The sequence below is a fragment of the Orbicella faveolata genome, unplaced genomic scaffold, assembly GCF_042242905.1.
Source record: "Orbicella faveolata isolate gen_17 unplaced genomic scaffold, um_ofav_v1 contig_14, whole genome shotgun sequence".
In the NCBI taxonomy this organism is placed as follows: domain Eukaryota; kingdom Metazoa; phylum Cnidaria; class Anthozoa; order Scleractinia; family Merulinidae; genus Orbicella; species Orbicella faveolata.
This window is the reverse complement of record NW_028301541.1, coordinates 17,055,631-17,077,337: the sequence shown is the minus strand read 5'-3', so window position 1 is coordinate 17,077,337 and position 21,707 is coordinate 17,055,631. Positions and strand designations below refer to the sequence as shown.

At 39.5% G+C, this 21,707-nt stretch overlaps 3 protein-coding genes across 4 annotated transcripts; 2 read left to right on the top strand and 1 right to left on the bottom strand.

Annotated features, from left to right (window-relative positions):
- Positions 1-691: 691 nt before the first annotated feature.
- LOC110057318 (AP-1 complex subunit mu-1-like) lies at positions 692-11,366 on the bottom strand. The gene is made up of 14 exons (XM_020763912.2): positions 11,152-11,366; positions 10,882-11,038; positions 9,577-9,644; positions 8,411-8,541; positions 7,802-7,949; positions 7,094-7,220; positions 6,074-6,216; positions 5,456-5,527; positions 4,218-4,307; positions 3,812-3,880; positions 3,284-3,338; positions 2,517-2,587; positions 1,860-1,935; positions 692-1,396 (listed from the first exon to the last, which is right to left on the bottom strand). Exons 1-14 carry the CDS (start codon positions 11,191-11,193, stop codon positions 1,374-1,376), a joined length of 1,272 nt encoding a protein of 423 aa, XP_020619571.1. The 5' UTR covers positions 11,194-11,366; the 3' UTR covers positions 692-1,373.
- Positions 11,367-11,561: 195 nt separating this feature from the next.
- Positions 11,562-14,906, top strand: LOC110057317 (uncharacterized). The gene is made up of 2 exons (XM_020763911.2): positions 11,562-12,876; positions 13,887-14,906. Exons 1-2 carry the CDS (start codon positions 11,715-11,717, stop codon positions 14,207-14,209), a joined length of 1,485 nt encoding a protein of 494 aa, XP_020619570.2. The 5' UTR covers positions 11,562-11,714; the 3' UTR covers positions 14,210-14,906.
- Positions 14,907-15,068: 162 nt separating this feature from the next.
- Positions 15,069-20,404, top strand: LOC110057319 (uncharacterized). Of its 2 annotated transcripts, XM_020763913.2 has the most exons (4): positions 15,069-15,386; positions 15,896-16,320; positions 18,360-18,442; positions 19,006-20,404. In XM_020763913.2, the coding sequence occupies exons 2-4, from the start codon at positions 15,909-15,911 to the stop codon at positions 19,042-19,044; spliced, it is 534 nt and encodes a 177-aa protein (XP_020619572.2). In that variant the 5' UTR covers positions 15,069-15,386; positions 15,896-15,908; the 3' UTR covers positions 19,045-20,404. The 2 variants fall into 2 exon arrangements, with proteins under 2 accessions (XP_020619572.2, XP_089142892.1); XM_089286766.1 differs by lacking the exon at positions 15,069-15,386 and having other exon boundaries at positions 15,608-16,320.
- The last annotated feature ends 1,303 nt before the right edge of the window (positions 20,405-21,707 follow it).

Here is a 21,707-nt window from a genome sequence, read left to right as displayed (position 1 = left end):
GTTCAATTGCTCTTAAATTTGGACAGTGGCTAGTTTAACATATAAACTACAAAAGCGTGTCTGGGAATTGTTAATTTCGAAATACCTTTTCTTCGAGAGCGATTTTTGTACGATCACTCCACATTTTTTTAATCCTATTTCGAAAATGTTCTGTAACTTTTTACTGCAATGGAATATGCCAAAACGCAGACACGTTTTTTAAGCGCTTTGAGCCCTGAAACCGAGGAAAAAATTAAATTGGCGAAAAACGAAATTCGCTTTGACTTGTAGCTTTCGAAAGGTGAATTGGGCGCTCGCATTTAGTGGTCGTGAAAAATTCGACAATTCATTTTCTTTCAAAATTCTTGGTATAGTTTGATAGCCAGCTCCATAAGCTTTAATTTGATATAGGGGTTTAGGTATCTACAGCTTAAACTGCACGCGCTACATCGCTTGCGCGCGAGACACCCCTGAAGGTATACTGTAACCTTAAAAATAAAAACCATCTGTGGTTCACCTTTCTTCCCGCCACTCTCTCAACCCCGGCCGACCTCCCCAGTTACTTTGTAGCCTCGCCTTTGACCTGAAAAGAGTGGTATCTACTCTCGTGTCCAGACCCATTTGAGTCGCTAACAGTCGGGGCCTTGGCACGACAAACGCTGTCTCTGTATCATCGTCCCTTCTCAGTGTATCGACTACAGAAACGGCTGAGTAAGAAAAACAAAGCTTTATTGGGTTCCACCACTACACGTATAGAACTATTGGTTTACATCATATAACTGCCTGTTTTTGTAAGTGACCAGTTTCAACCTATTTCTACTTGTATTTTATAAACGGAAATCATCATCTTGAGAGTATTAGGCTAATTTTGGGAGCATAAAATTCGTCGAATTAACTCCATAAACCTTTTTGTTAAGAGGTACATGTAAGAAGTCAAATTTTTCTTGTAAAAAAAGGTAACCTCGAATAAACAAACAAAAAAGGACAACGATGGTTTAAGATTGGGACGGATTACGAGCGACAACAGAGGAAACTTCAAGGCGTGCCAACACGACAGAATTAGCTTTAATTATAAAGACGGGGAAGAAGTACGATTTCTTGACAATTTTAATTCATAACAGCACTTTGACTGTTTCTTATTCTGATTCGCCGATAGAACAAAAAAACTCTCACTTCCTAGTCCGTCGGAACAATTTGACAGCACTGCACCAAAACTACTAACAAAAAGCTCGAGTATCAAGCATTTCTGCTACATGATGCGAGAGAGCAAGTAGAATCTTCACCGATCAATGGCATGCCTTTTTTTAAATTTTTTTTAATTCTTAATCGACAGCTTTTTACGTGTAAATTTAACTACATTAAAAGAGGTATTTAGAGAAGGACGTCTTTCTCGTTTATGTCGTTCTCAACTGGTAATCTGAAAGAGCAAAATATACAGGAATTGAGTTCTCTTTGGCTTTCAGACTTTCTCGAGGGACAACAGATGCGTCCAATGTTACCCTAACCAATCAGAAGAAGAACGCTTTTTCTAGAACCAACCAATTGAACCGATCAAGGGCAAAGGAAGCGCAACCAATTTAACCAGTCGTGGCTTGGCACCTGAGATATGTTTTCCAGCGCTTGGCGCCGGTTACAGGTTTTCCCGCGCTTGACACCGTTTGACTGTTTTCCCGCCTCTGGCAACGCATCGAGCTCCAATTGAATTATTGCGTTATTTGCGTTTCTTGTGAATTATCAGATGTAATTGCCTTCGCTCGTTTGCCCCTAATCTGAACGCTTTCCAGTTTTCCGGGATATCGAGAGAACGTTCGGCGTAGATTTGAGAAAATGCGTTCTAAGTAGCGCTGTTTACAATGTTGAATTAGTACTATTAAACCTACCTCCATTTTGTGTAATGTAACGAACCCAAGGAAGGGCTTGGTAACCGCTCTTTTCTATAATCTTTAGATAACGGACCTGCGAGGAACAAAGTACAAACATCATTGAAATAAAGTGTTTATTGACTTTTTCCAAAATAACCAAGAGCATTTTCATCTCTGGTGGGCAACATAAGTAAACAGTTTTCATGACAAGGTCCAAAGCACATTTCTAGGAATCTAACGTCTCCATAACGACAAAGAACAGTTTCTAACTGAGTGTCGAAAAACCAAAACCAATATAATCACTCTAGGCAATCACAAGGGACACAGACAATCCAATGAAGCAATCAAAACTTGAAGTAATTACATGAAGCTAACGCAAAGCGCGGGAAAACGCGTGCAAACGAGTCATGATTGGTTCTGATTTTGGTTTTACTTCTGATTAGTTGAAAAAGTGGCACGAGTTTTTTCTTAAGCCAATCGCGTAGCGTAGTGATGCAAAAGCAATTACTTTTCGACACTCAAGTGAACACCGCTCTAGAGCGGTTTTCAAATGAGTGCCGAAAGTAATCAAGCAATTATTTTGGTTCTGGTTTTGGGTTTACGACACTCAGTTGAAAAGCGCTCTATGCAGTAAGTTCGAAATGAGACTAAATGGAACACTGTGTCATAAGTTACCTGAATGCCAGATACTGTGAAGTACGGAATTTCAAACTTGACTTTAATCGGTGGTCTGCCTTGGTCAACCTCTGCGGGGAGAAAAATATCATGGTGCTTCAACAAACAAAGTGACTTCAACTGCCCTGAAGAAAGCCGCTACGCCCCCCCCTTCCCCCCCCCCCCGAGATCTTTGTTCCCCCAGGGGGTAAAGTTGGAACGGCAACAGTTTAATAAAAAGCCAGAAAGTAAAAACGCCTGATGGCACACAGACGGAACAATCAATATACCTTGCAAATTTCGCTACAATCAAAAACTTGTAACTAATTATGTTTTGCAAATTTAATTATTTTATTTATACAATTTGCCAAAGGCAGGTGAGGTCTACGCAAAAAAAAAAAGACATTTCGCTCCTTATAAGGTGTGTCACCCTTACCAAGCCCACAAATTGAATGCAAAATATGAATAGTTATCTTAAGAGGTGACCACTGGGGGGGGGGGGCACCCCCTTATTTTGGGTAAAATAAGAAGAAATCAAAAAAGGAAGAAAAGCCGGCAGGGCAAGCAAAACAACCCCCCCCCCCCGACTCCTTAGCTCAATGTCTGGATCCGCCACTCGTCACCTTAAAGATTTAGAGTCGAACTTAAATAACTCTGATGTGAACTTAAAGACAAACACGAGCAAGGAGTGGAAGTTTCCCCTCCCCTCCCTTCCCTTCACACAAAAATAACAAGCCAATAGTACAACAACGAGGAGTGCGATCTTTAACTTGTTCGAAGTGACTAACCTGAGTCCACGCTTGGTAACCTAAAGTGAGCTCTCAACAAGAATTCTTTTCCTCCCTGTTGGAAACAAGTGAACAGACAGACAGACAGGGACGATTTAGGAACGTCACAACGACTGAGCTTTGAAAATCTACTGCTGTTATAAGTAGTTAAATGATGAGGGATGTAGGGATGTTCAAAACAAGACGCCGGTAAAAACATGCACGGCATGCCTATTTATACCAACCAACAAGACATTGAGTAAACTGTAAATTAACCTAGTTTTGCTTTTTTCGTTTTCTTATCGAATTATACCCTGGTTCTAGACGTTTTTTGTTTTTGTTTTTTTTGTCCTTCATCAAATTTGGGTCGCTAATTAATACACGGCCGGACTCTTGTGGTCTGTGCGCAATGAGCGGTTAAAAAGTGAAAACTTGCTAGGACTTGCTAATTTGAGCCAGATTTCAACACAAGCCAACACAATAAAACTAACGTGTGATGCCTGCAGGCTCAAGAACTTCTTTGCCCTAGATTAACTTTGCTAAACTTACCGGGAAGGATTTCATATTCCACACGATCTCATTATCCTCAGGAGTGTACTTCACAGTTCCTACAGTTGTCTAAAAGAGAAGAGTGACTGGATTTAGCAGCCTTTTCCTCAAGACCTCGGGCACAGTTTTTCCTACTACAGACCTCCCGACCGGCAACTAGCATAACTATACGAGTTTAATGCATGCGGGGTGTATGTGTTGAAATGTCAGTCATTTCCCTCCCTCTGAGGGCAGGAAATGACTGACATTTCAGGCTAGTGTTAGGAATAAGTAGCTTTTAACACCAATACATTTTCACGAACGTACGTAGGTATGTTACAGTGATAACAACTTCCTAATCAGACCAGAAAGTATAATGTTACGTGTGGATCTGTCTGCAGCAAGAAGAAGTAAAAGGCATTCATACTTTAAATTTAGGAGAGTCCGCATCCGGTGGGACAGGAATGTGAATTTCAACATTGTTTGCAGTTGAACGTCTCTTGAATTGGCTCTTAGCCTGCAAGAATACAAACAAAGTCAACACATGTATAAAATACACTTTAATCTCTGCTGTATGACATCTGCCAATCCTCTGTCGGCTAACTATGAAACCTAGCGTGTTGAATGGCCCAGAGTCCAACTCTGTATGCATGGTTGTAAGTATAAGAAGTCTAAGTAAGAACTCTGACACTCATATAAAATCCAGAGAGTTATACTTATATTTAAGGTTGGTTTTCACTATCGACGGAGTCGTAATTAGAGTCGTAATCAGAGGCGCAGAGTGATACGATCTAGTGAAAATCAAACCGACGGACTCGGAAGCAGAACAACGATTCCACTTATGACTCTGTCGCTTATGTACTTGTAAAAACTACAAAGTCAGAGTTGGAAGCAGAAGCGGACTAATGAACCAATCACAATGCTCGATTCCGGGCCTTGTGATTGGTCAGTTCTTCTGCTTCTGCTTCGGACTTCGACAATTTAGTTTTCACTGGATCATAAGCGATGCAGTCGTAAACGGAATTGGGAGAAATGGAAACATTCTGATTCTTCCGACTCCTATTCCGTCGAGCTTATGACCCCGCTTACAACTCCGATTTTTAATTTTCACTAGGTCGTAAGCTCTCTTACGACCAGACTCTGTCGCTAGTGAAAAAAGCCTTTTTTGGGTCAATAGAGGGAGCAAGGATGGGGCATTGGCGAGAGCGCTCATCTTCCACCAATGTGGACCGTGTTCAAATCCCGAACGCAGCGTCACATGTCGCTTTACTTTATTGTTGATTCTACTCCCTTTTCCAAAGGTCTTTCTCTGGGTTCTCTGTTTTCCATCCTCCTCAGGATCTAAACTACAATTTGATCTCAAAATAGAGGACAAATAGCCACTTTGAGGATGTACGAGTGCTAAATCCTCTGATCATTTATTTGTTCAACGAAATATCAGATTTGCATCCTTTCTTCGGCCAACACTTTAGTCTGAAACATAACGAAAGCTGTGGGCAGACTGTCGGTCGTTTGCCGACAAAAGACCGACAGTCAACCAACAGTTGACCAACAGTCGGCCGATAGACGACCAACAATATCTTTTGAGAACTGTTCTTCACTTTTACCGAAACAAGTACAGTGCTGCCATCAAATTGTGATCCAATATTGATGACTCAGACCTACCTTGATCATGTATTCTACTCGGCTGTGAGAATGGCGTTCGATCACCGACTCAATCCAGATTAAAGGTTTCACCTGTTAACAAACAGAAGAAAAAGCTTTGAAGTCTGAGCCAGTTGCACAAGATTTGTCCATTACAAAAGTGACAAAATTTAGCTTGCTCTGTTGGAAATGGGCAGCTGTACACTGATAAAAGTTTGTTAATTGTAAAGGAGATAGTTAAAATCCAGTACGTGGCCAAGTTTCAACACGAAATTCATCAGGGTTTGTTACGTATGTGATGAAGATCAGTCCAAAGGTTTGTTAACTATACCAGAAGGGTAGACTGCAAGCAGTCTCTCTCTTGCTCAAAAATCCGTAGGGAAGAATGTAAAACAAGTCTTTTGCATTTTGTGGAGAAGAGCGCACCGCTCGCTTGTGTTACGTTCTTTTTTGCGTTCTTCCCCACTGATTTTCCAGCAAAAGAGAGATTGCTTGTAGTCTACCAGGAGAGTTGCACTGTCTTATGTGATAAAATTTCTTTTCGTATTACCAATGTAAGACTATTGTGTGAACGCTGCAGCTTTGGTGAGTTGTACTGTTAAGAAAAGAAACCCTTAGCTGTATAGATTAAACTCTTACATGAGTGTTGAGCCTGTAGGACATCAGTTCAAATTCACCATCAGGGGGAATGAATGAAATTGTGCGGTCATTCTCAAATCTGGACAGACGGACACACTGGTGAAACTTAACGTCCTCCAGTTCCACAGCTTTGCTTTTGCTTCCTGCAGAAAAACAAAATTCCAACAAGTGTCTAAATATTTAATTTTGAAGACACTGAGTTTGGGGACATCTGTGGGTTAGGGGTTGTCCAGCTCATGATCATGAGTTTTATTCTCAATTATTGAAGTTTCTAGTTGTGTCTCGCAACATATTAGCAATTTTGCTATTTTAAATTCGAGGTGAAATAAAGGTTATTGTATTGTATTGTTGTATTGTATTGTAACAGTATTTTGAAAATTGAGAGTAACCAAGTACATGCACATGAATTCCATCAACTTCAGAAAATCCAGGCCCCGTTCACACAACGCTGGAAGAATATAAAAACGGAGGTTTGACTTTCACTCTGAAAACGCATCAAATGTTTCGCATCCACACTACACCAAACGGATTTGTAAATGCAACAATCAGCAGTCATTTTGGATTTGGATTTCAGGAAAACTCGGGCAGGGAAATTGTACTATTATTGTGATGTCATCATTTTCGAAAAGCTCCGTTTTCAAAATGTTTTCCGTCCACACTAAAACGCAAAACTGGCGTTTTCAAATTCCTCTGGTTTGAAGAACAATTTCGAAATTAGCTCTGTTTTCATGGTGGATTAGTGTGGACGGTAGGCCTAGCCATAGAAATAAGGTCCTCCAGCGTAGTGTGAACAGCTCCTTAGGCTCCAGTAAAGGATTAAAATCTACTGTTGAAACATTTTCAAGATTGTTTGCTGACCACTCTTTTTTTGTTTGTTTGTTTGTTTCTTCTAAATAGTATAGTTTCTTGGGAAGATGGGGGGGGGGGGGGTGGGGGGCGGGAGGGCTTTGTTGACAACATTATTTCAATTATTATAAAATGGTATTATAGTCAACTAGATACAAAAACTACAGAACTTACTTCCAGTGCTTTCAAACAAAATTTTGTCATTTAATCCCAGTCGTAGTTCAGGCATGCCAGTTAAGTAACACCTCATCTTCACGGAACCGACAATTTCACTCTGAAGCACATTGGCATTTGCACTAACCTAGAAAGGGCCATAATTATTTTTAAAAAAACAAAAACCATCAAGTCATGGTGAAGAGATAAGGCAAATATAAAGAGAGAATAAAGCTGAATAAATTTTCTCAAACTCATTAACAATTCATTGAACTTACAGAGGAACTTGTTATGACTGTGGTGGTGTTTGGATATCTGATCTTAAGATTTACCATGTTATTTCTCCATTTTCTTCTTAGTTTTAGTTTGAACTGAGAAGATATATCAAACACTCAAGACAGTGTTTGACCAGATTTCCAAACACCATGAAAAACATCAAAAACACTCTGCTACAACTAATATTTTCATCTTTCTTCTTGGTGTTTAGCCTCTTCCAAGTGTTCAGTTATTTGGGGCCCAGCACAAAAAACGGTGAGTGCAAAAATAGGGGAGAATTGCGGCGTTCTTCCACTTTATTTCACTGCACCTATCCACTAAATTTTTTCTTGCCGTGTTTCATGCTTAGCCCCAACTAACTGAACGCCTGGAAGAGGCCACTCAGTGTTTGAAAGTGTGGTCAAATACGGTCTTTTGTGTTTGATAAAATCACTTAACACAGTACATACATACCAGCAAATTCACTGATTCAATTACATCCAGGAAAACCTCATTTTTGCGATATTTGACTCCTTCTCCTCTCCAGGAGACAGCATTGGTCAATGCAACAGGGGGCTTGGGTGCACCAACATCTAATTTGTGACCTTCTTGAGTGATATACCTGCAGTGATGAAAAAGATAAAGAGTTTGAATGCCAGTTTATTTCCACTGCTTTCTATACTTCAACTAGTGAAATCCTTATTCTCCCAGCCGGGACAGGGTAACTCCTTCAGGCAGAGCATACCCATATGGTCTGCTGCATAGAGATTACCCGCTTTCCCAAAATGCAAACAAGGTGGCAATACATAAGGTTGACCATTGTGCATGTCTCCCACAGTCTATGTAGGTTAGTAGTCAACACAGTCAAACCTCAGTCTTAGTCAGACACCTCCGTAATACAGACACTTCTGTATTAGGGAAAGTTAACTTAGTGACAGTGAAACCACAATTCATGTAATCTCTTCCTGTAATTTGGTCATCTCTGTAATAGGGACATTCATATCTACCCCTTCGGTTTCCGTGTTAAAGAGGTTTGACTGTAGTACAAAAATAGTATTAACAAAAGAAGGTAAAGTTACTTACTCCTGTAAGATCTTTGTTTCAGTAAACTGTGGATAGCCAAAGTCTACTAACTCATCCAGCAGTTCATAAATGATCACAAAATTGTCTCTGATGCTCTCCTCTTCAAGTTCTTTGAAATACTCTGTAAACACCTGCAAGATAATAAAAGTCATTTAAAACACATCAAAATTCTTAACTTACATCCATGTATCTTTAACTTGTCATAGAATGAATGACGATGTACATAGTCAAATGATTGTACAGTAGTGGTTTTTCATTAGTAACCTAAATATTCAATAATGAGGTCAGCATTTCACAACCAATCACCAGACATAGATTGACTAGTAACATACACCAAACTCAAAGTCTCAAGATAATAAGCAAAAACATTTTACAAGCTATGCTATTTTTTCTGAAGCTTACAGCAGTAGGAAAAATGTCTGCAGGCACATTGTGAAACCATGGAAAGAAGAATTTATTACTCAACCTGGAACTTTATTTTCCTCATGTATTAGTTTTAGGATTCCCCCTCCCGGCTATTTGTGTCCAAGACTTAGCCATCCTTCTTTTTCTGGTGTAACAGTTGTCTCGAATACATCAATTGGTATAATTTTCATGTGCTCTTTTCTAGATGACTCAAACTGAGGTACAGCACTATAGAAATGACTATAGTACGATTTTCTACACCTCCCTGACCCCGGCCCCCGGTGCCTCAACACCCAGTTGTGTAAATGGGTTTCAGTGAATTTAATGCTGGGGTTACACTGTGATGGACTACACCTGTAGCATCCAATCCAGGGGAAGAGCCAGGATTCCTCAAAGGGGGGTCATACTGTGTCAAAGTGAGGGTACTTGCCAGATTGCCATGGCGTTTTCACCACCTGTTGTAGGTTGTTTGCTTAAAAAAGGCTAACAAAAGCAGGGTCACGTGCACTCCAGGACCCCTTTGGCTGCGCCCTTGCCATCCAAGGGGGAATGCAAATACACCTAGTCACCTCATGCTACAGAAACTGGAGATAAGTGCCAGTCTAATGGGCCACTTGGCTCATATGCAGTCGACTTTACCATGATATCCAAACTGATGGTGGATATCACTTTTACAGGAAAAGAAAAACAACGAGAGTGAGCACTATGCTCTAGCTTGAATACATAATTTTACAAACAGTATTTTATTTTAAATAATTTACCTGCACCATCTTGTGAAGGAAGACAAATAATAAAGCCACATTGGCATTCTTCTTTGTCATTGATACGACTGAAAACTGCAGTCAAGGAACTCAGCTAAAAGTAAACACTGTCAGTGGAATGTGCATTCTACACTGTCTCACAAAATGAAAATAGGCTGTCTAGCATCTATTCAGCCAGTTGTTCAAAACAAGTCATTTGATAAGATACACTTGCTACTTTCAGGTCTCCAATGCAGTTGAGCAAGCAGTGTCCTCAGTATAAATTCAGGGAGTAAATCTCCAATTTGGACCTTAGGATATTTACTGCCAATAACACTTTCCCCGGACTTGTTCAGTCAAATTAAACTTGTACTATCCTGGTTATAAAACTCTTCTCTACCGTTGTATCTCTAGCAAGAATTAACTTGGATTTTTTGGCAGGTAAATACATGCTGCCCACTAGGAGGGGTGGAAGCCTCATGGTTATAAGAGTGTGGTGGGCCCATTTTATTGAGACGTGTTCTTGGCCAGGACAACTAAAATTGTACTCTCAAGCTGCCTTTCTCCTCTCAGGAAAATAAATGGGTACCAGCAAATTGGTAGGAAACCCTGGCATAATGGGTTTTTTTTTGGGGGGGGGGGGAAACCCTGTGATGGACTTAGCATTCCATTCAGGGGGAGTACTGTAACAATACTCCTTAGCCACTTCATGCAACAGAGACCAGAGATCTGTGACATAGGAAAAGTGAGGGTGGTGGGGTCAAAAAAGGCAAAGTTTTTAGAAAGCATGATACTATACTGGTATTTTCTTGAAAAGGGTTGGGAGGGGCAAACCTGACTTCCATGGGAGGGGTACTGTATGGATTCTGGGGGCTTAAGTATACATAATTTTTTCCCCAAGAGTTTTGAGAATTGGGCAGCATGCAAAAAGTAGTCTCTGAAGCTGAGCTATCAGAATTTTCAGTGAACTTCCTTGGGCAATGTAAAGAATGATCTCTGGGATCCACAAAATTGTGCATACTGTGCATACAATTTTGTCTACATAATCTCCTTCCTACCCGAATGGCAGCCAAAAGAGTTGCAAAATTCTATGCATAATTAAGTATGGAGTTATAACCCATTAAATCACTACATGGGTAGAACTCTTTTAATATAACACCACCAATAACGTGGAAATAGCAGGAAATAGTTACAAGACCCCACCACAAATGAATCAGCTTTTGATTTTTTTTGGTCATTAAAACTTTTCTTTGATTTCTAGTTCTACAGTCTCACTTTGCCATTGCTAGATTTAGGAACATCTGATCACCATAAATAAAAGGATACGATATAGATTATTGTACTTGATGTACACGAACGTAACATCCTGATGCACACAGATAGGTGTCTGTGTTCCTTCTTCTTCCTTCTCCAATACAAGAGGCATGAACTTTTCGATCGAAGACGTCTCGATATCCCCTCGATAATTCCGTGAGATTATCACCTAGGCAGGTTAAATGTAAGGATAATGTCGGAATGTAGCCTTTTTCCGCTAAACTACTTCGGTTCAAAAGGAGCTATACAAAAGTTACAGGAGCTAGCGCTCTTTTCGCTTACCTTTCCTTTGATGTCAAGAACGAAAACAGCTGACATAGACATCCTCAAGTTGTTTCAATTCACAAATAAAAAGTACAAAGACAGAATAGCATCCGAAAATAACGTTTACAGTGCAGTTTCAGTCAAATAAAACAACTTTTCACGAGTCTTTAGCCGGTCGAGGGTTTATATTCGAGGTGCACGGCCAACTCGACAACCAAAGAGCATGTTATAATTGTTAGGGGAGGGGTATGAGATGCTTTAGCTTGTTTAGTTGGAAGCTGTCATTTTCTTTGAGTCTTTGAACCTAACAATACTGATACATATTTAATCTATACATCTAATAAAATTATAAAATCTTATTTTTTTGTCAAATTTCTGTAATAGACAAGCCACAAAAATAACTTTTGCTTATTCCCCCATATACCCGTCCCTCAAAAACCTAGTTTTGTTACCAGGCGATTGTGCTTGGTAACCATACAAAACACAAAATGGCGGCGTGAGAAGTTGTGAAAAGAAGACTCCATCTTTTCTTTCGTCTTCCACGATATATAGTCTTTGAGTGGTGCCAAAGTAAAACCATCATGTCTTTGCAAGGAAAGAAACTACAGACAAAGTCAAAGAACGAGTCCAAAGAAAAAACGGCTGGAAAAGTAAAAGCAATTCGCGAAAAACAAAGCTTGTGGATGAAAGAGCGAGAAGCCTCAAAGTCTTCTCCATCGAAACTCAAGTCTCTAAGCAAAGAGCACGCTGCACTGCCTGACGTGCCAAAATTTCGAACACGTTCAAGTTTGTCTAGTGGTTCGTCTGTGGAAAATTCTACAAACAGAAATCCCTACAGCAATCCGCGAAGAAAACCGTTGTATCCCGAGCCCCAACGAGACCATTCAGATGTTATTTCTTGGATTTCCAAGGGTGATAATCCTGTTCCTAGGAAGCAGAGACCGCCTTCGACGTCTAGCAATCATAAGAAGCCAAGCTCATCTAGCATTGTAGGGACAAGTAGTGACCATAACATGAAGTATACACCGTCTAATTATGGAAACTCAATTTCTGCCGGGTCTCTAAATAGTCCACCTCTTACCTCGAGTAAGCAGACTCTTCATAATAAGCTTAGGCCATCATCACGAACATCTGTCAAACCTGATAGAAGTTTCCATGGTGATGATAAACATGATAATTGGCTTCATGGTTATGATGGTGATGAGTTTTCAGGAGGAGGCAATCAGGGTCCTGAAAACACATATGATCCTCTAAATGAAAGCCAGGCTAATATTCAAAACAACGATTCTTTTAAAAGTGACACTTTGAAGTTGAACACACCAGAGTTATCTACTGATATGCTCAATGCTTTGGCAGATACAGTTGCTGAAAGGCTCAAAACAACATTGCAACCGACTCTTAATCATAAACAACAGCGAAAGAGTATTCAAGAAGACAGTGAATCAGGTATTGCTAGTCACTCATGCCCTCTTTGTGAAAAACTGATGACCGGGCCCAGACACACACCCATGGCCGCTATACCATGTGGACACACATACTGCCAGACATGCTTGCAGGACTGCAAGAAATGCCCAACTTGTCAGACAGTTGTGAAGTCAACTGCAGTTAATACTGTAATGCAACAAATAATCACAGACTTCAAAGTTCACAAAGAGAAAGAGAGACTTCAAAAGCTTGAAGAGCAAACAAGACAATATGTGGAGGAGTATCAATCACTTGCACTGAGATGTAACACACTGAATGGTAAGAACACTGACAGCTGTTGGTAGGTTAAGTCTGTGTCTGGCTTTTTTCCCTTTTCATACGGGAGTCCCCTCCTGGGATCTTCTCCCCCTTGGATGGGATGACAGTCAGTTGCCAGGCTAACCCACAGCAATAAATATGCCAGTTCCCATATATACTTCACTTGGGTAAAGAGAGGCACTATCAGAGTAAAGCGGCTCAAGGACATAGGATAGTGATCTGGTCATAACTGCAACCTGTACCAGGCAATCCAGATGGGGCTAATGGATAAATCAGTGTACAGTGAATAAGTGTTAGATAAAGTACAAACTGCTTTATCCTCTGGATATTGATTTGTAAGGCAGATACATGTAGTCCTCGGTGGTACTCCTAGAAAAATTGGGTAGGGGTGTGCAGCTCACTTCCCAAAACCCTTACTCTATTTACATGTAAGACCAAAATCTACAATTTTCCCCAAACTATTTATGACCTGATCAACAATTTGATACCCTATTAAGGACCTGACCTTTGAATCAATACCCTGATAAAGGTATTGTGAAGGGCTTTTGTTGATGGTCTTATCAGTAATGATGAAAAAGCAGCTTCTCGTAAAAAAAATTAACAAATATCCAATTCAAGACTTGTGTGCAAAACCATATCCTATTCGAGACCAAAATGGCTAAAATCAATACCCTGTAAGTATTTCAGACCAAAATGGCTAACAAACCATACCCTTTGGGGCTACACATATCTACATAACGGAAATATACGCGAATTACGTGTATATTTTGGTTTGTATATATCTGAGCTGCACTGTAGAAGAGAGTATCCCTCCCCACCACTGGATAGTCCAGGTTTGTAATATATACATGTAGCTTTTCATACCGGAATGTACAGTATGTACTGTATGTATGTTACTCTCCCTCTTTTCTGTAAAATTAGCGGCTGGAGTTAGACCATTATTTTGCTGTTTTGACACACCCTGTAATTTAAATATTAACTTATTTTAAAGAGTTCATTTGTACTTTCAGGAGAGGCTGAAAGTGTTCTTAACACCATGGAGGAAGTCACTGAACAGCTTCTGGATGAAAAAAAATTGATGAAAAAACTGCAGATGGATGAAGATGAGCTCAAACAAAAGATAAATCGCCTGCAAACTGAACTTGATAGTATCAAGGTGAAGCAAGAAAATTGTCAGGGACGATGCCATGACTTGGAGCACCAATACAACGAGGAGAAGGAAAGACTATCTATGATAGAAGATACAGTGCAAAGAATTGGAAAGAGCAAAGAACGGGTTAAGATGATGGTGCATAATTTCGCTCCAGCATTAGACCTTGATGATTACGATTAACCTTCTTTGTCTCAATATCGAGATTGTAATCCTTCTCACAGAACTCCATACTATTCTTACAAGGCTGGTTGGGAGAATTTGGAAGATTGTCTTAAGTAATCAGTATTAAAAGAATTTTATAGTTAATTCGTTTACTCCCATGATCAGTTTGCATGTGCTTCATTTTGGGCAATAACACTGTAATAAGTTACATTTTAGGTGTTTTAATCTACTGTGAATGTCAAAAGAGTAAATGCTAGTTCTCTAGATGTGAATGCCAGTTACTACAAATATACTGTATATATTTTGCACTGATGGAGTTTCATGTTTGGCTGAAAGCCAGGTACATGACTTTTAAATGTTTTCAAGTGCATTTTACGGTAATAGAATAGTACTTAAAAACTTATGTAAATATTATTCATTCTCATCCTCTTTGAAACTACAAATAGTACTACTTGTGCGTATATATATGTATATAGTGAACATCTATTTATCTGCCCTGGAAATGGCCATCAAAAATTATTGATGGTAATACAGAACATAATGTTTTAGGCTGTGCTCTGGTTTGAGAACAAACAGTAGGGTAAGTTGCTTGTACTTATTTCTTGCTTATTTATAGTTTTAATGAGAACTTTTATCATTGCTAGATATATTTACTTACAGATTATTATTATTATTTCTTATATCAGAAGAAAATACAGTTTGTAAGTTATTACTAGCTACACTCTTATATAAAATAATAATATGATCATTTAACAACTGCATTTTGCAGGAGGCTCAGTGGCCTCGTGGCTTAGTGCACTCAACTCCAGAAATCTTCAGTGGTCCAGGTTCAAGCTTGGCCAGATAGATTGTGTTATGTTCTTGTGCGAGACACTTCACTCTTACAGTACCTCTCACCACCCAGGTGTATAAATGGGTACCAGAGAATTTAATGCTGGGGGTAACCCTGTGATGGACTAGCATCCCATCTAGGGGGGGAGTAGAAAATTGATATTCCTAGTCACTTCATGCAACAGAAACTGGGACAAGCTCTGTCCTGATGGGCCACTTGGCTTGTATCAAGGTTGACAAGAGCTGCTCCAGGCTGTTGGGCAAAATCGCCATCTACGATGTCCTGGCTAATTACCTGATTCGTTAGAGAAGGATGGACTCTAAAACTTCATCACAGCCTTGGTGAAAAGTTTGATCCTAAGTAGTAAGTGAAACTATATCACCTCATTAGAGATCTCAGCACCTTGCTCACTTACTCCCTGACTCCCCAGTGACCCCTCCATCACCCCCCCCCCCCGCCCCTCCCCTTCTCAACTCCCCTTCTCCCCTCCCCTTCTCCCCTCCCAATCTGCCGAAGTGTGGCTTGTGACAACCACACAATGCATGGAAATAGCGGTTTAAAGCAGTTATAATCTGTTTAAATTTAAAAAGTTCCCTGACCGACGACTTATGTCACGGCTCAGAAGTGGACCATCATAAAAAATACCCGACCTGTCCTCTGTCGGTGCTTTCTGCACGAGCGGTAAACTGGTACCGAAATGGGAACGAGGCTCACAAAGCGCAAATTTCGAAACAAGGACGGGGTTACCAAGCCCAAGATGGCGAATGTGAAGTTCCTGATATGGTTTCAGTTCACGAGTTGAATATATTTCAGCGCGAAAGGTCATGAAATATCACGCGTGCAGGTTACCTTAACGTGCATTTTTTTTTTAGTTCACCTTTTTCCATGGATGTTGAAACCGAAATACATGTGCCTTTTGCACCCCCATCGTCGCAAAATGGCTTCGCTTCTGCAAAACGACCAAGAACAGATGAAGGCGAGGACGGAGATCGCGTCGCTAATTTGTCACGCGATGGCTTTGAACCGAGGAACGATAACGGTGTGTTCTTCGATAAGAGACCTTACCAGCCCACAGATTATTCGACCTCAGCTCTTCAATTGTCCAGAAGATTTTTGCCAATAAAGGCAAGTGGTTTAGTTTACGAGTCCGAAGATTGTCGCCCCAAAGGGGAAACTTTGTACACGCCATTGAAAGACGATGTGATTGTGAACACGAGAAATATTGAGCAGTTTACTTTCACCAATGGATCTTTCTTTATCGGAGATGAGTCATCGAGGTTTAATCGGACAGTTCAAGGTAAAGATACGTTCCAACCAAATTTTTACAAGTGTTAGCTTAATATTATAGTAGGCTTATAGCTTGCATGCACAGTCAATTTAATTTGTAATAACTTCAGTATACGAGCCAGGAGCACGCGTGTATTGAGAATTTAAATGTATTGTCAATATTAGTCTTCAATTAGGTTAGGGCCTCATTCCCTTTGAGGAGAAGATTTCGTTCCAGATAATGTACATCACATTCCTTCCAAATCTCGTTTCTTTTTCCTCCCAAAATCCGAGCAGTGACATTTGGAGAAGCGGTAACAGGGGAGTAAAAGGGGTGGAAACTTATAAACGGAAAGGGGAAAGGAAAGATGGCCTCCCAGGGAACTGGGAAAATAGGAGAACACTTTTGCAATATTTTTTGACGGAAAAAGCATCAAGAGATGGAGGATGGGTGGGAATTATAGGGGTAAAAGGTATGACATGTGGGAAGTCTTAACCCCCTAGCTGGTTCCCACCTAGACTGCAAGCAGTCTCTCTTTTCCTTGAAAATCCTTGTAGAAGGACGTAAAACAAGTAAGCATGTGAGTGTGGCCTGCAAGCAGCAATGCCGTAAGCCGCTAATAGCACAGACGTCGGAAGACGAGTGAAAAGAGAGACTGCAATGGTTTCATACAACATTTTGGATGCTACTTTGACAGGTCACATCAATGACACCTCTGCCCTTTTTTTGAATATGGCACTTCGGGGTCTATTTTTTTTTTACTCCAATCTATCAAAGCTATATCTGGTAAGATGTGATGAATGGTTCGACAGATTGCAGCTGAAACCAGGCCTATGACCTCTCAAAAATTTTCATACTGCTCAGTCAAATGGCTCTTCTCTACTTTAAAGTCCTGCCAATAGTCCACAGTCTTTCAAAAACAAGTGTGAAGCATACAGTAAAACTAATAAATGGTCGCAAGATCGAAACTCAAAAAAGATTGGCAAACGTCATGAACCGTAGGAGTTGCACCGTACGAAGCAAACATTGCAACAGAGTTTGGTTTTGCACTGCATGTCACTTGTAAATTGGTTACTGACAGATGTGCGTCATAACTTCGTGGGCCAACCAATAGAATTACTCTGTCACCAGAGTGCTGGGCATCCAAAATGTTGTATGAAACCATTGCAGTCTCACTTTTTGTTCATCTTCCGATGCCTGTGCTACTAGGAGCTGACAGTCACGCCCCCACACACTTACTTGCAATGTGTTCTTCCCCACAGATTTTCAAGGAAAAGAGAGACTTCTCACAATATAGTTCCCACCCTCTTCCCTGTTCACTTAGGGTTGTTCAAAACAAGACTTTATTTCAATTACTTTAGTCGTTATAATTATAGCGGCACTGATACTCAAGGTAGTTAAGAATTTATTCCAAACTTTTCAGTTAGATGGTTCAATATGGTTCAGATATTGAATGACTGTACTGTGTGTAACCTAAAAACCGCTTGTTATCCTTTACTGAGTAATTGCCCACCAAAATCCGGCTGGCATCATCTCTTCCTCAGCCAGAGAATTTTGTTGGCAGCTGGCGCTTAGCAACAACCCTGCCCACTCACTTAGTGAAGTGTAGATAATGAAAAAAAGAAGCTGTTTAGAAACTGGGAAGGGTTATGTGGGAAAGTCATTCTGTATTAGCACTGATACATTTGAATTGATTGTCTGACTCACTGACTCACTGACTGGCTGATTGACAGATTGGTCAACTGATTGATTGATAAGCTATTGACTAACTGACTGATGACTGACTGATTGATTGACTGATTGACTGATAAGCTATTGACTGACTGACTGACTGATTGACAGATTGATCGACTGATCAATTAATAAGCTATTAACTGACTGACTGACTGATGGACGGATGGACAGAGTGACTGACTGATTGACAGATGTGATTGACTGATTGATTGATAAGCTATTGACTGACTGACTGACTGACTGATGATTGTCTGACTGACTGATCATGTGATAAGCTATTAATTGACTGATTATTGACTGATTCATTTTTTTTTACATGTTTTTATTTCCTCTAGGTGTCTCATTAAACATGTGGAAATTTAATGATCAGACGAAGAAGTTATACATTTCAAGATCTTTCGTATTTACAAATCTGCAGGTGAGTTACATGTAACAATCATTTAGCATGATTTATTGCATGTGATAATTTCTGTTGGGAAACTGAATTGCTTTGACTTATATAATGTATGGTATAACTTTTTAGTTTATAAAGCTTCGACATATAATTTTGGAGGCCAAATAGTTTTTCTGAATGAGCTAAAATTGTTACAGTATGATATTTGTTTTAGTTCAAATTATTTTTCTCAGCTACATGACAGTAGCTAAGTTGGTATGGAAAAAACATCTCTTGCCTCATTTATCACTGTCACACCTTCTTTACTTTCAAACAATGTTTCCCTAGCATTGTTGCCTGCGGCCCAGAAGAAGAGCCAATGTCATTATGCGTCTCTCTAGATCAGTCATTTATGATGAAGGCTATTGTAACTCACTATATATTTTTTTGCATGAAATTAGTGTTACGATTCAAAACATTTTGTCTCAAAATTATTTAACATTACTTTGGTCTATTGGTATACCTTTCTCTAAGTTGTCTAGCAAAAGTATCAGCCAGTGCGCCTCAGCTAATAAAACTCATTTGAAAATATTTTCGTCTCTTTTCAGGAAGCACAAAACATCAAAAGAGTTTTGGAAGCTATGTAGAACCTATTGAAAGTTATTTTATTCTTTTAATGTTTTTTATGCTTTTAGGAATTCATAAAATGGTCATTTTTTTGTACTAATCAATAAATAAGCAGGTTAATTGTATTTTTAGATGCCATTTCTGAATGTTTAAGCTATCTAGACTTTATCCTTGAATTAAAAGTAGATAACATACCAGACAGACAGATGGGAAATAGAATGAGGGAAGGAAAGTGGTGAAGGAAGGAAGGAGGAAAGGAATGGTTGAGAAAGGGAGGGATAGAGAGATGAGAGAAAGGGGAAGAAGGAGGAAGGAAGAATGTTAAGTGGAAGGGGGGGGGGGATAAAGAGAGAGACAGTTGAAGGGACTGGGAGGGTCAAGAGATGATAAATCTATTACTCACTTCATACATGTATGTTTCCTGCAGTTCATCGAGTACATGCACATCACCTCTGCAAAATTATTAATGTTATTGTTGAGAAAATGATAAGATCCATTTGATAGGATATACATGTATATAAAAATTTGTTGGAATTAGGGCCAAACACAGAACACATTTGCTTACAATTTGAGGCACTCTTTCTAAGCTTGTCTATTTAAAATATGCTCTTCTTCCATACTATGAATTTCTTGACATAATTGTTTAATGATGGCTGTCGTCACATTGTAACAGCAGTGTATCACAACAATATTACTTTGTCCTGGGACAGGGTACAGCCCCTGGGGGTACAGCCACAACCCTAGAAGTGCTAACTGAGAGAGCACATATTTCAGAAACGAGACTGAGAGAAGGGGTAGATATTTAATGCTATTTAATGCCAGACTGGTCTTTCATGATTTCCGAGCAGCCACCATCTTGGATTTCTTGATAATTCTCTGCTAATTTTTAACCTAACTTGTTAAAAAGGAACAGAAACCTTTATTTGCACTTTAATCATGTAATTACATTTTTTTTTAGTTGTTGTTTGTTTGTTTGGTTGGTTGATTTTTTTACAATAACTCTTACTATCTATTTACCAGTTATTTGTTTAGATCAGTTCTTTAAGCTTATTAGTATTGTTTTATTGTCCCGTGGTTTTAGGTCCCCTTTACATTCTACACTTCGTGACTTCTTTAAGTATTTTTACTGTTAGAGACATATTTATGCTAATTTTATATCTTTACACTCGCACTTGAAAATGACCTCGGAGAGGTCGAAACGTCGTGATTTTTTATTGTTAGTTTTTATTTCAAAATAACTTTATCACACTTACAATAATTACAAATACACGTGGGTAAAAGTACATTACCTACCATGCAATTGGTTAAATTTTGCTACATATTTTCTTTTAACCTACCTTGTGTTACCTCAGCTGTAAATAAATCATTTACTTTGTTGCATTTGCATTTTTCCATGGTAAGAACTGTTAAAACTGAGAATATTCACTTTTTTTAAATATTGTAAGTCTGAAGTGTCATTGGCGGTTATTTTGACGTTTTAACGCGCGCGCTCTGTCACGGCAAATATAAAAGTGATGTTTTAGGACACAAAAAATTACCTTCAAATGAAACGAAATGCGAAGATTATAGTTTACTAAGGTAGAAAAAAACAAGGATGGATAAACCTTGAGAATGATTGAGAAGGATTACAGACACAGAAACGTTGGGGTAAAGGTTTGTACCCACGTAACTCCTCAGTTTAAACAAGGGGTTCTTACTTCCCGATGTCAAACAGTTTTAATGAGGTATTTGTAGGCCGGACATATTCCCTGGGAAAAAGGCATTATAACTGACTGCGTGGAGAAAAACGCTACTTACTTATAGCGTACTCTTTCGTTTGCGTAATTTCAAATCTCTTTTTTTTTTACATGTAATTTTCCAGGTAAATCATGCATTCGTTTACTTGGCTTGCAAAGGTTTTTAATTGAGTGTCAAGGGCTGAAACCGCTCGATCTAAACCAGATAACCAATTTTATGATAACTGCAGCAATTCTCGCGCGCTCATTGGCTAATTTTCATCGTCAATAAGCGGACAGACACATGAATTTATCATTTATGCGATGCGTCAACGAGCGAGAGCAGAATGCGAGGCGGACAATTTGACAATCTGTTATGCATGGTAGAAAAAAAAAACAAATTGACGTCAGTGTTTCGTACGTCTGTCCCGGTATTGACAATGAATTTCGTCATAACATTGCCAAAGTAGTCTGAGGATTCACTCGGCTATCGACTTGTGGATTGACAAGGTTATGACGAAATTCATGATCAGTAGCAATGGTCAGGTTTAGATATCGACGACATTCTGACGTCGCAAATCGAGAAACGACGTTATCAGTTTCCGTGCAAAAACGGTGGTAAAATGGTCCACTACGCCTATGATTGATCAAGGTCCATTTCTAGGCTTCGCCAACTTTTCACGGCAGCCAGAAAGAACATGCAACGCAAAAGGTAGCCAGTGTAAAAGGACCGAGAAAAACAGAAAGGAAAAGGGCAACAAGCAAAATTGAGAACGGTTAATGGCAAAAAAAAAGTCCAAAATTTGGCTTATGCGCATGCCAGGAATTGAAATATTGCTCAATTTAGTACCCAATCCTCGAAAAATCTCTCCTTTTAGTAAAAAAAGCTTTCTTAGCAAAACTTAGGCTTATTTGGCGTCATGGCAGCTAAAAAACCTGACTAAACGGTTAAAAACGGTATTTTTTGG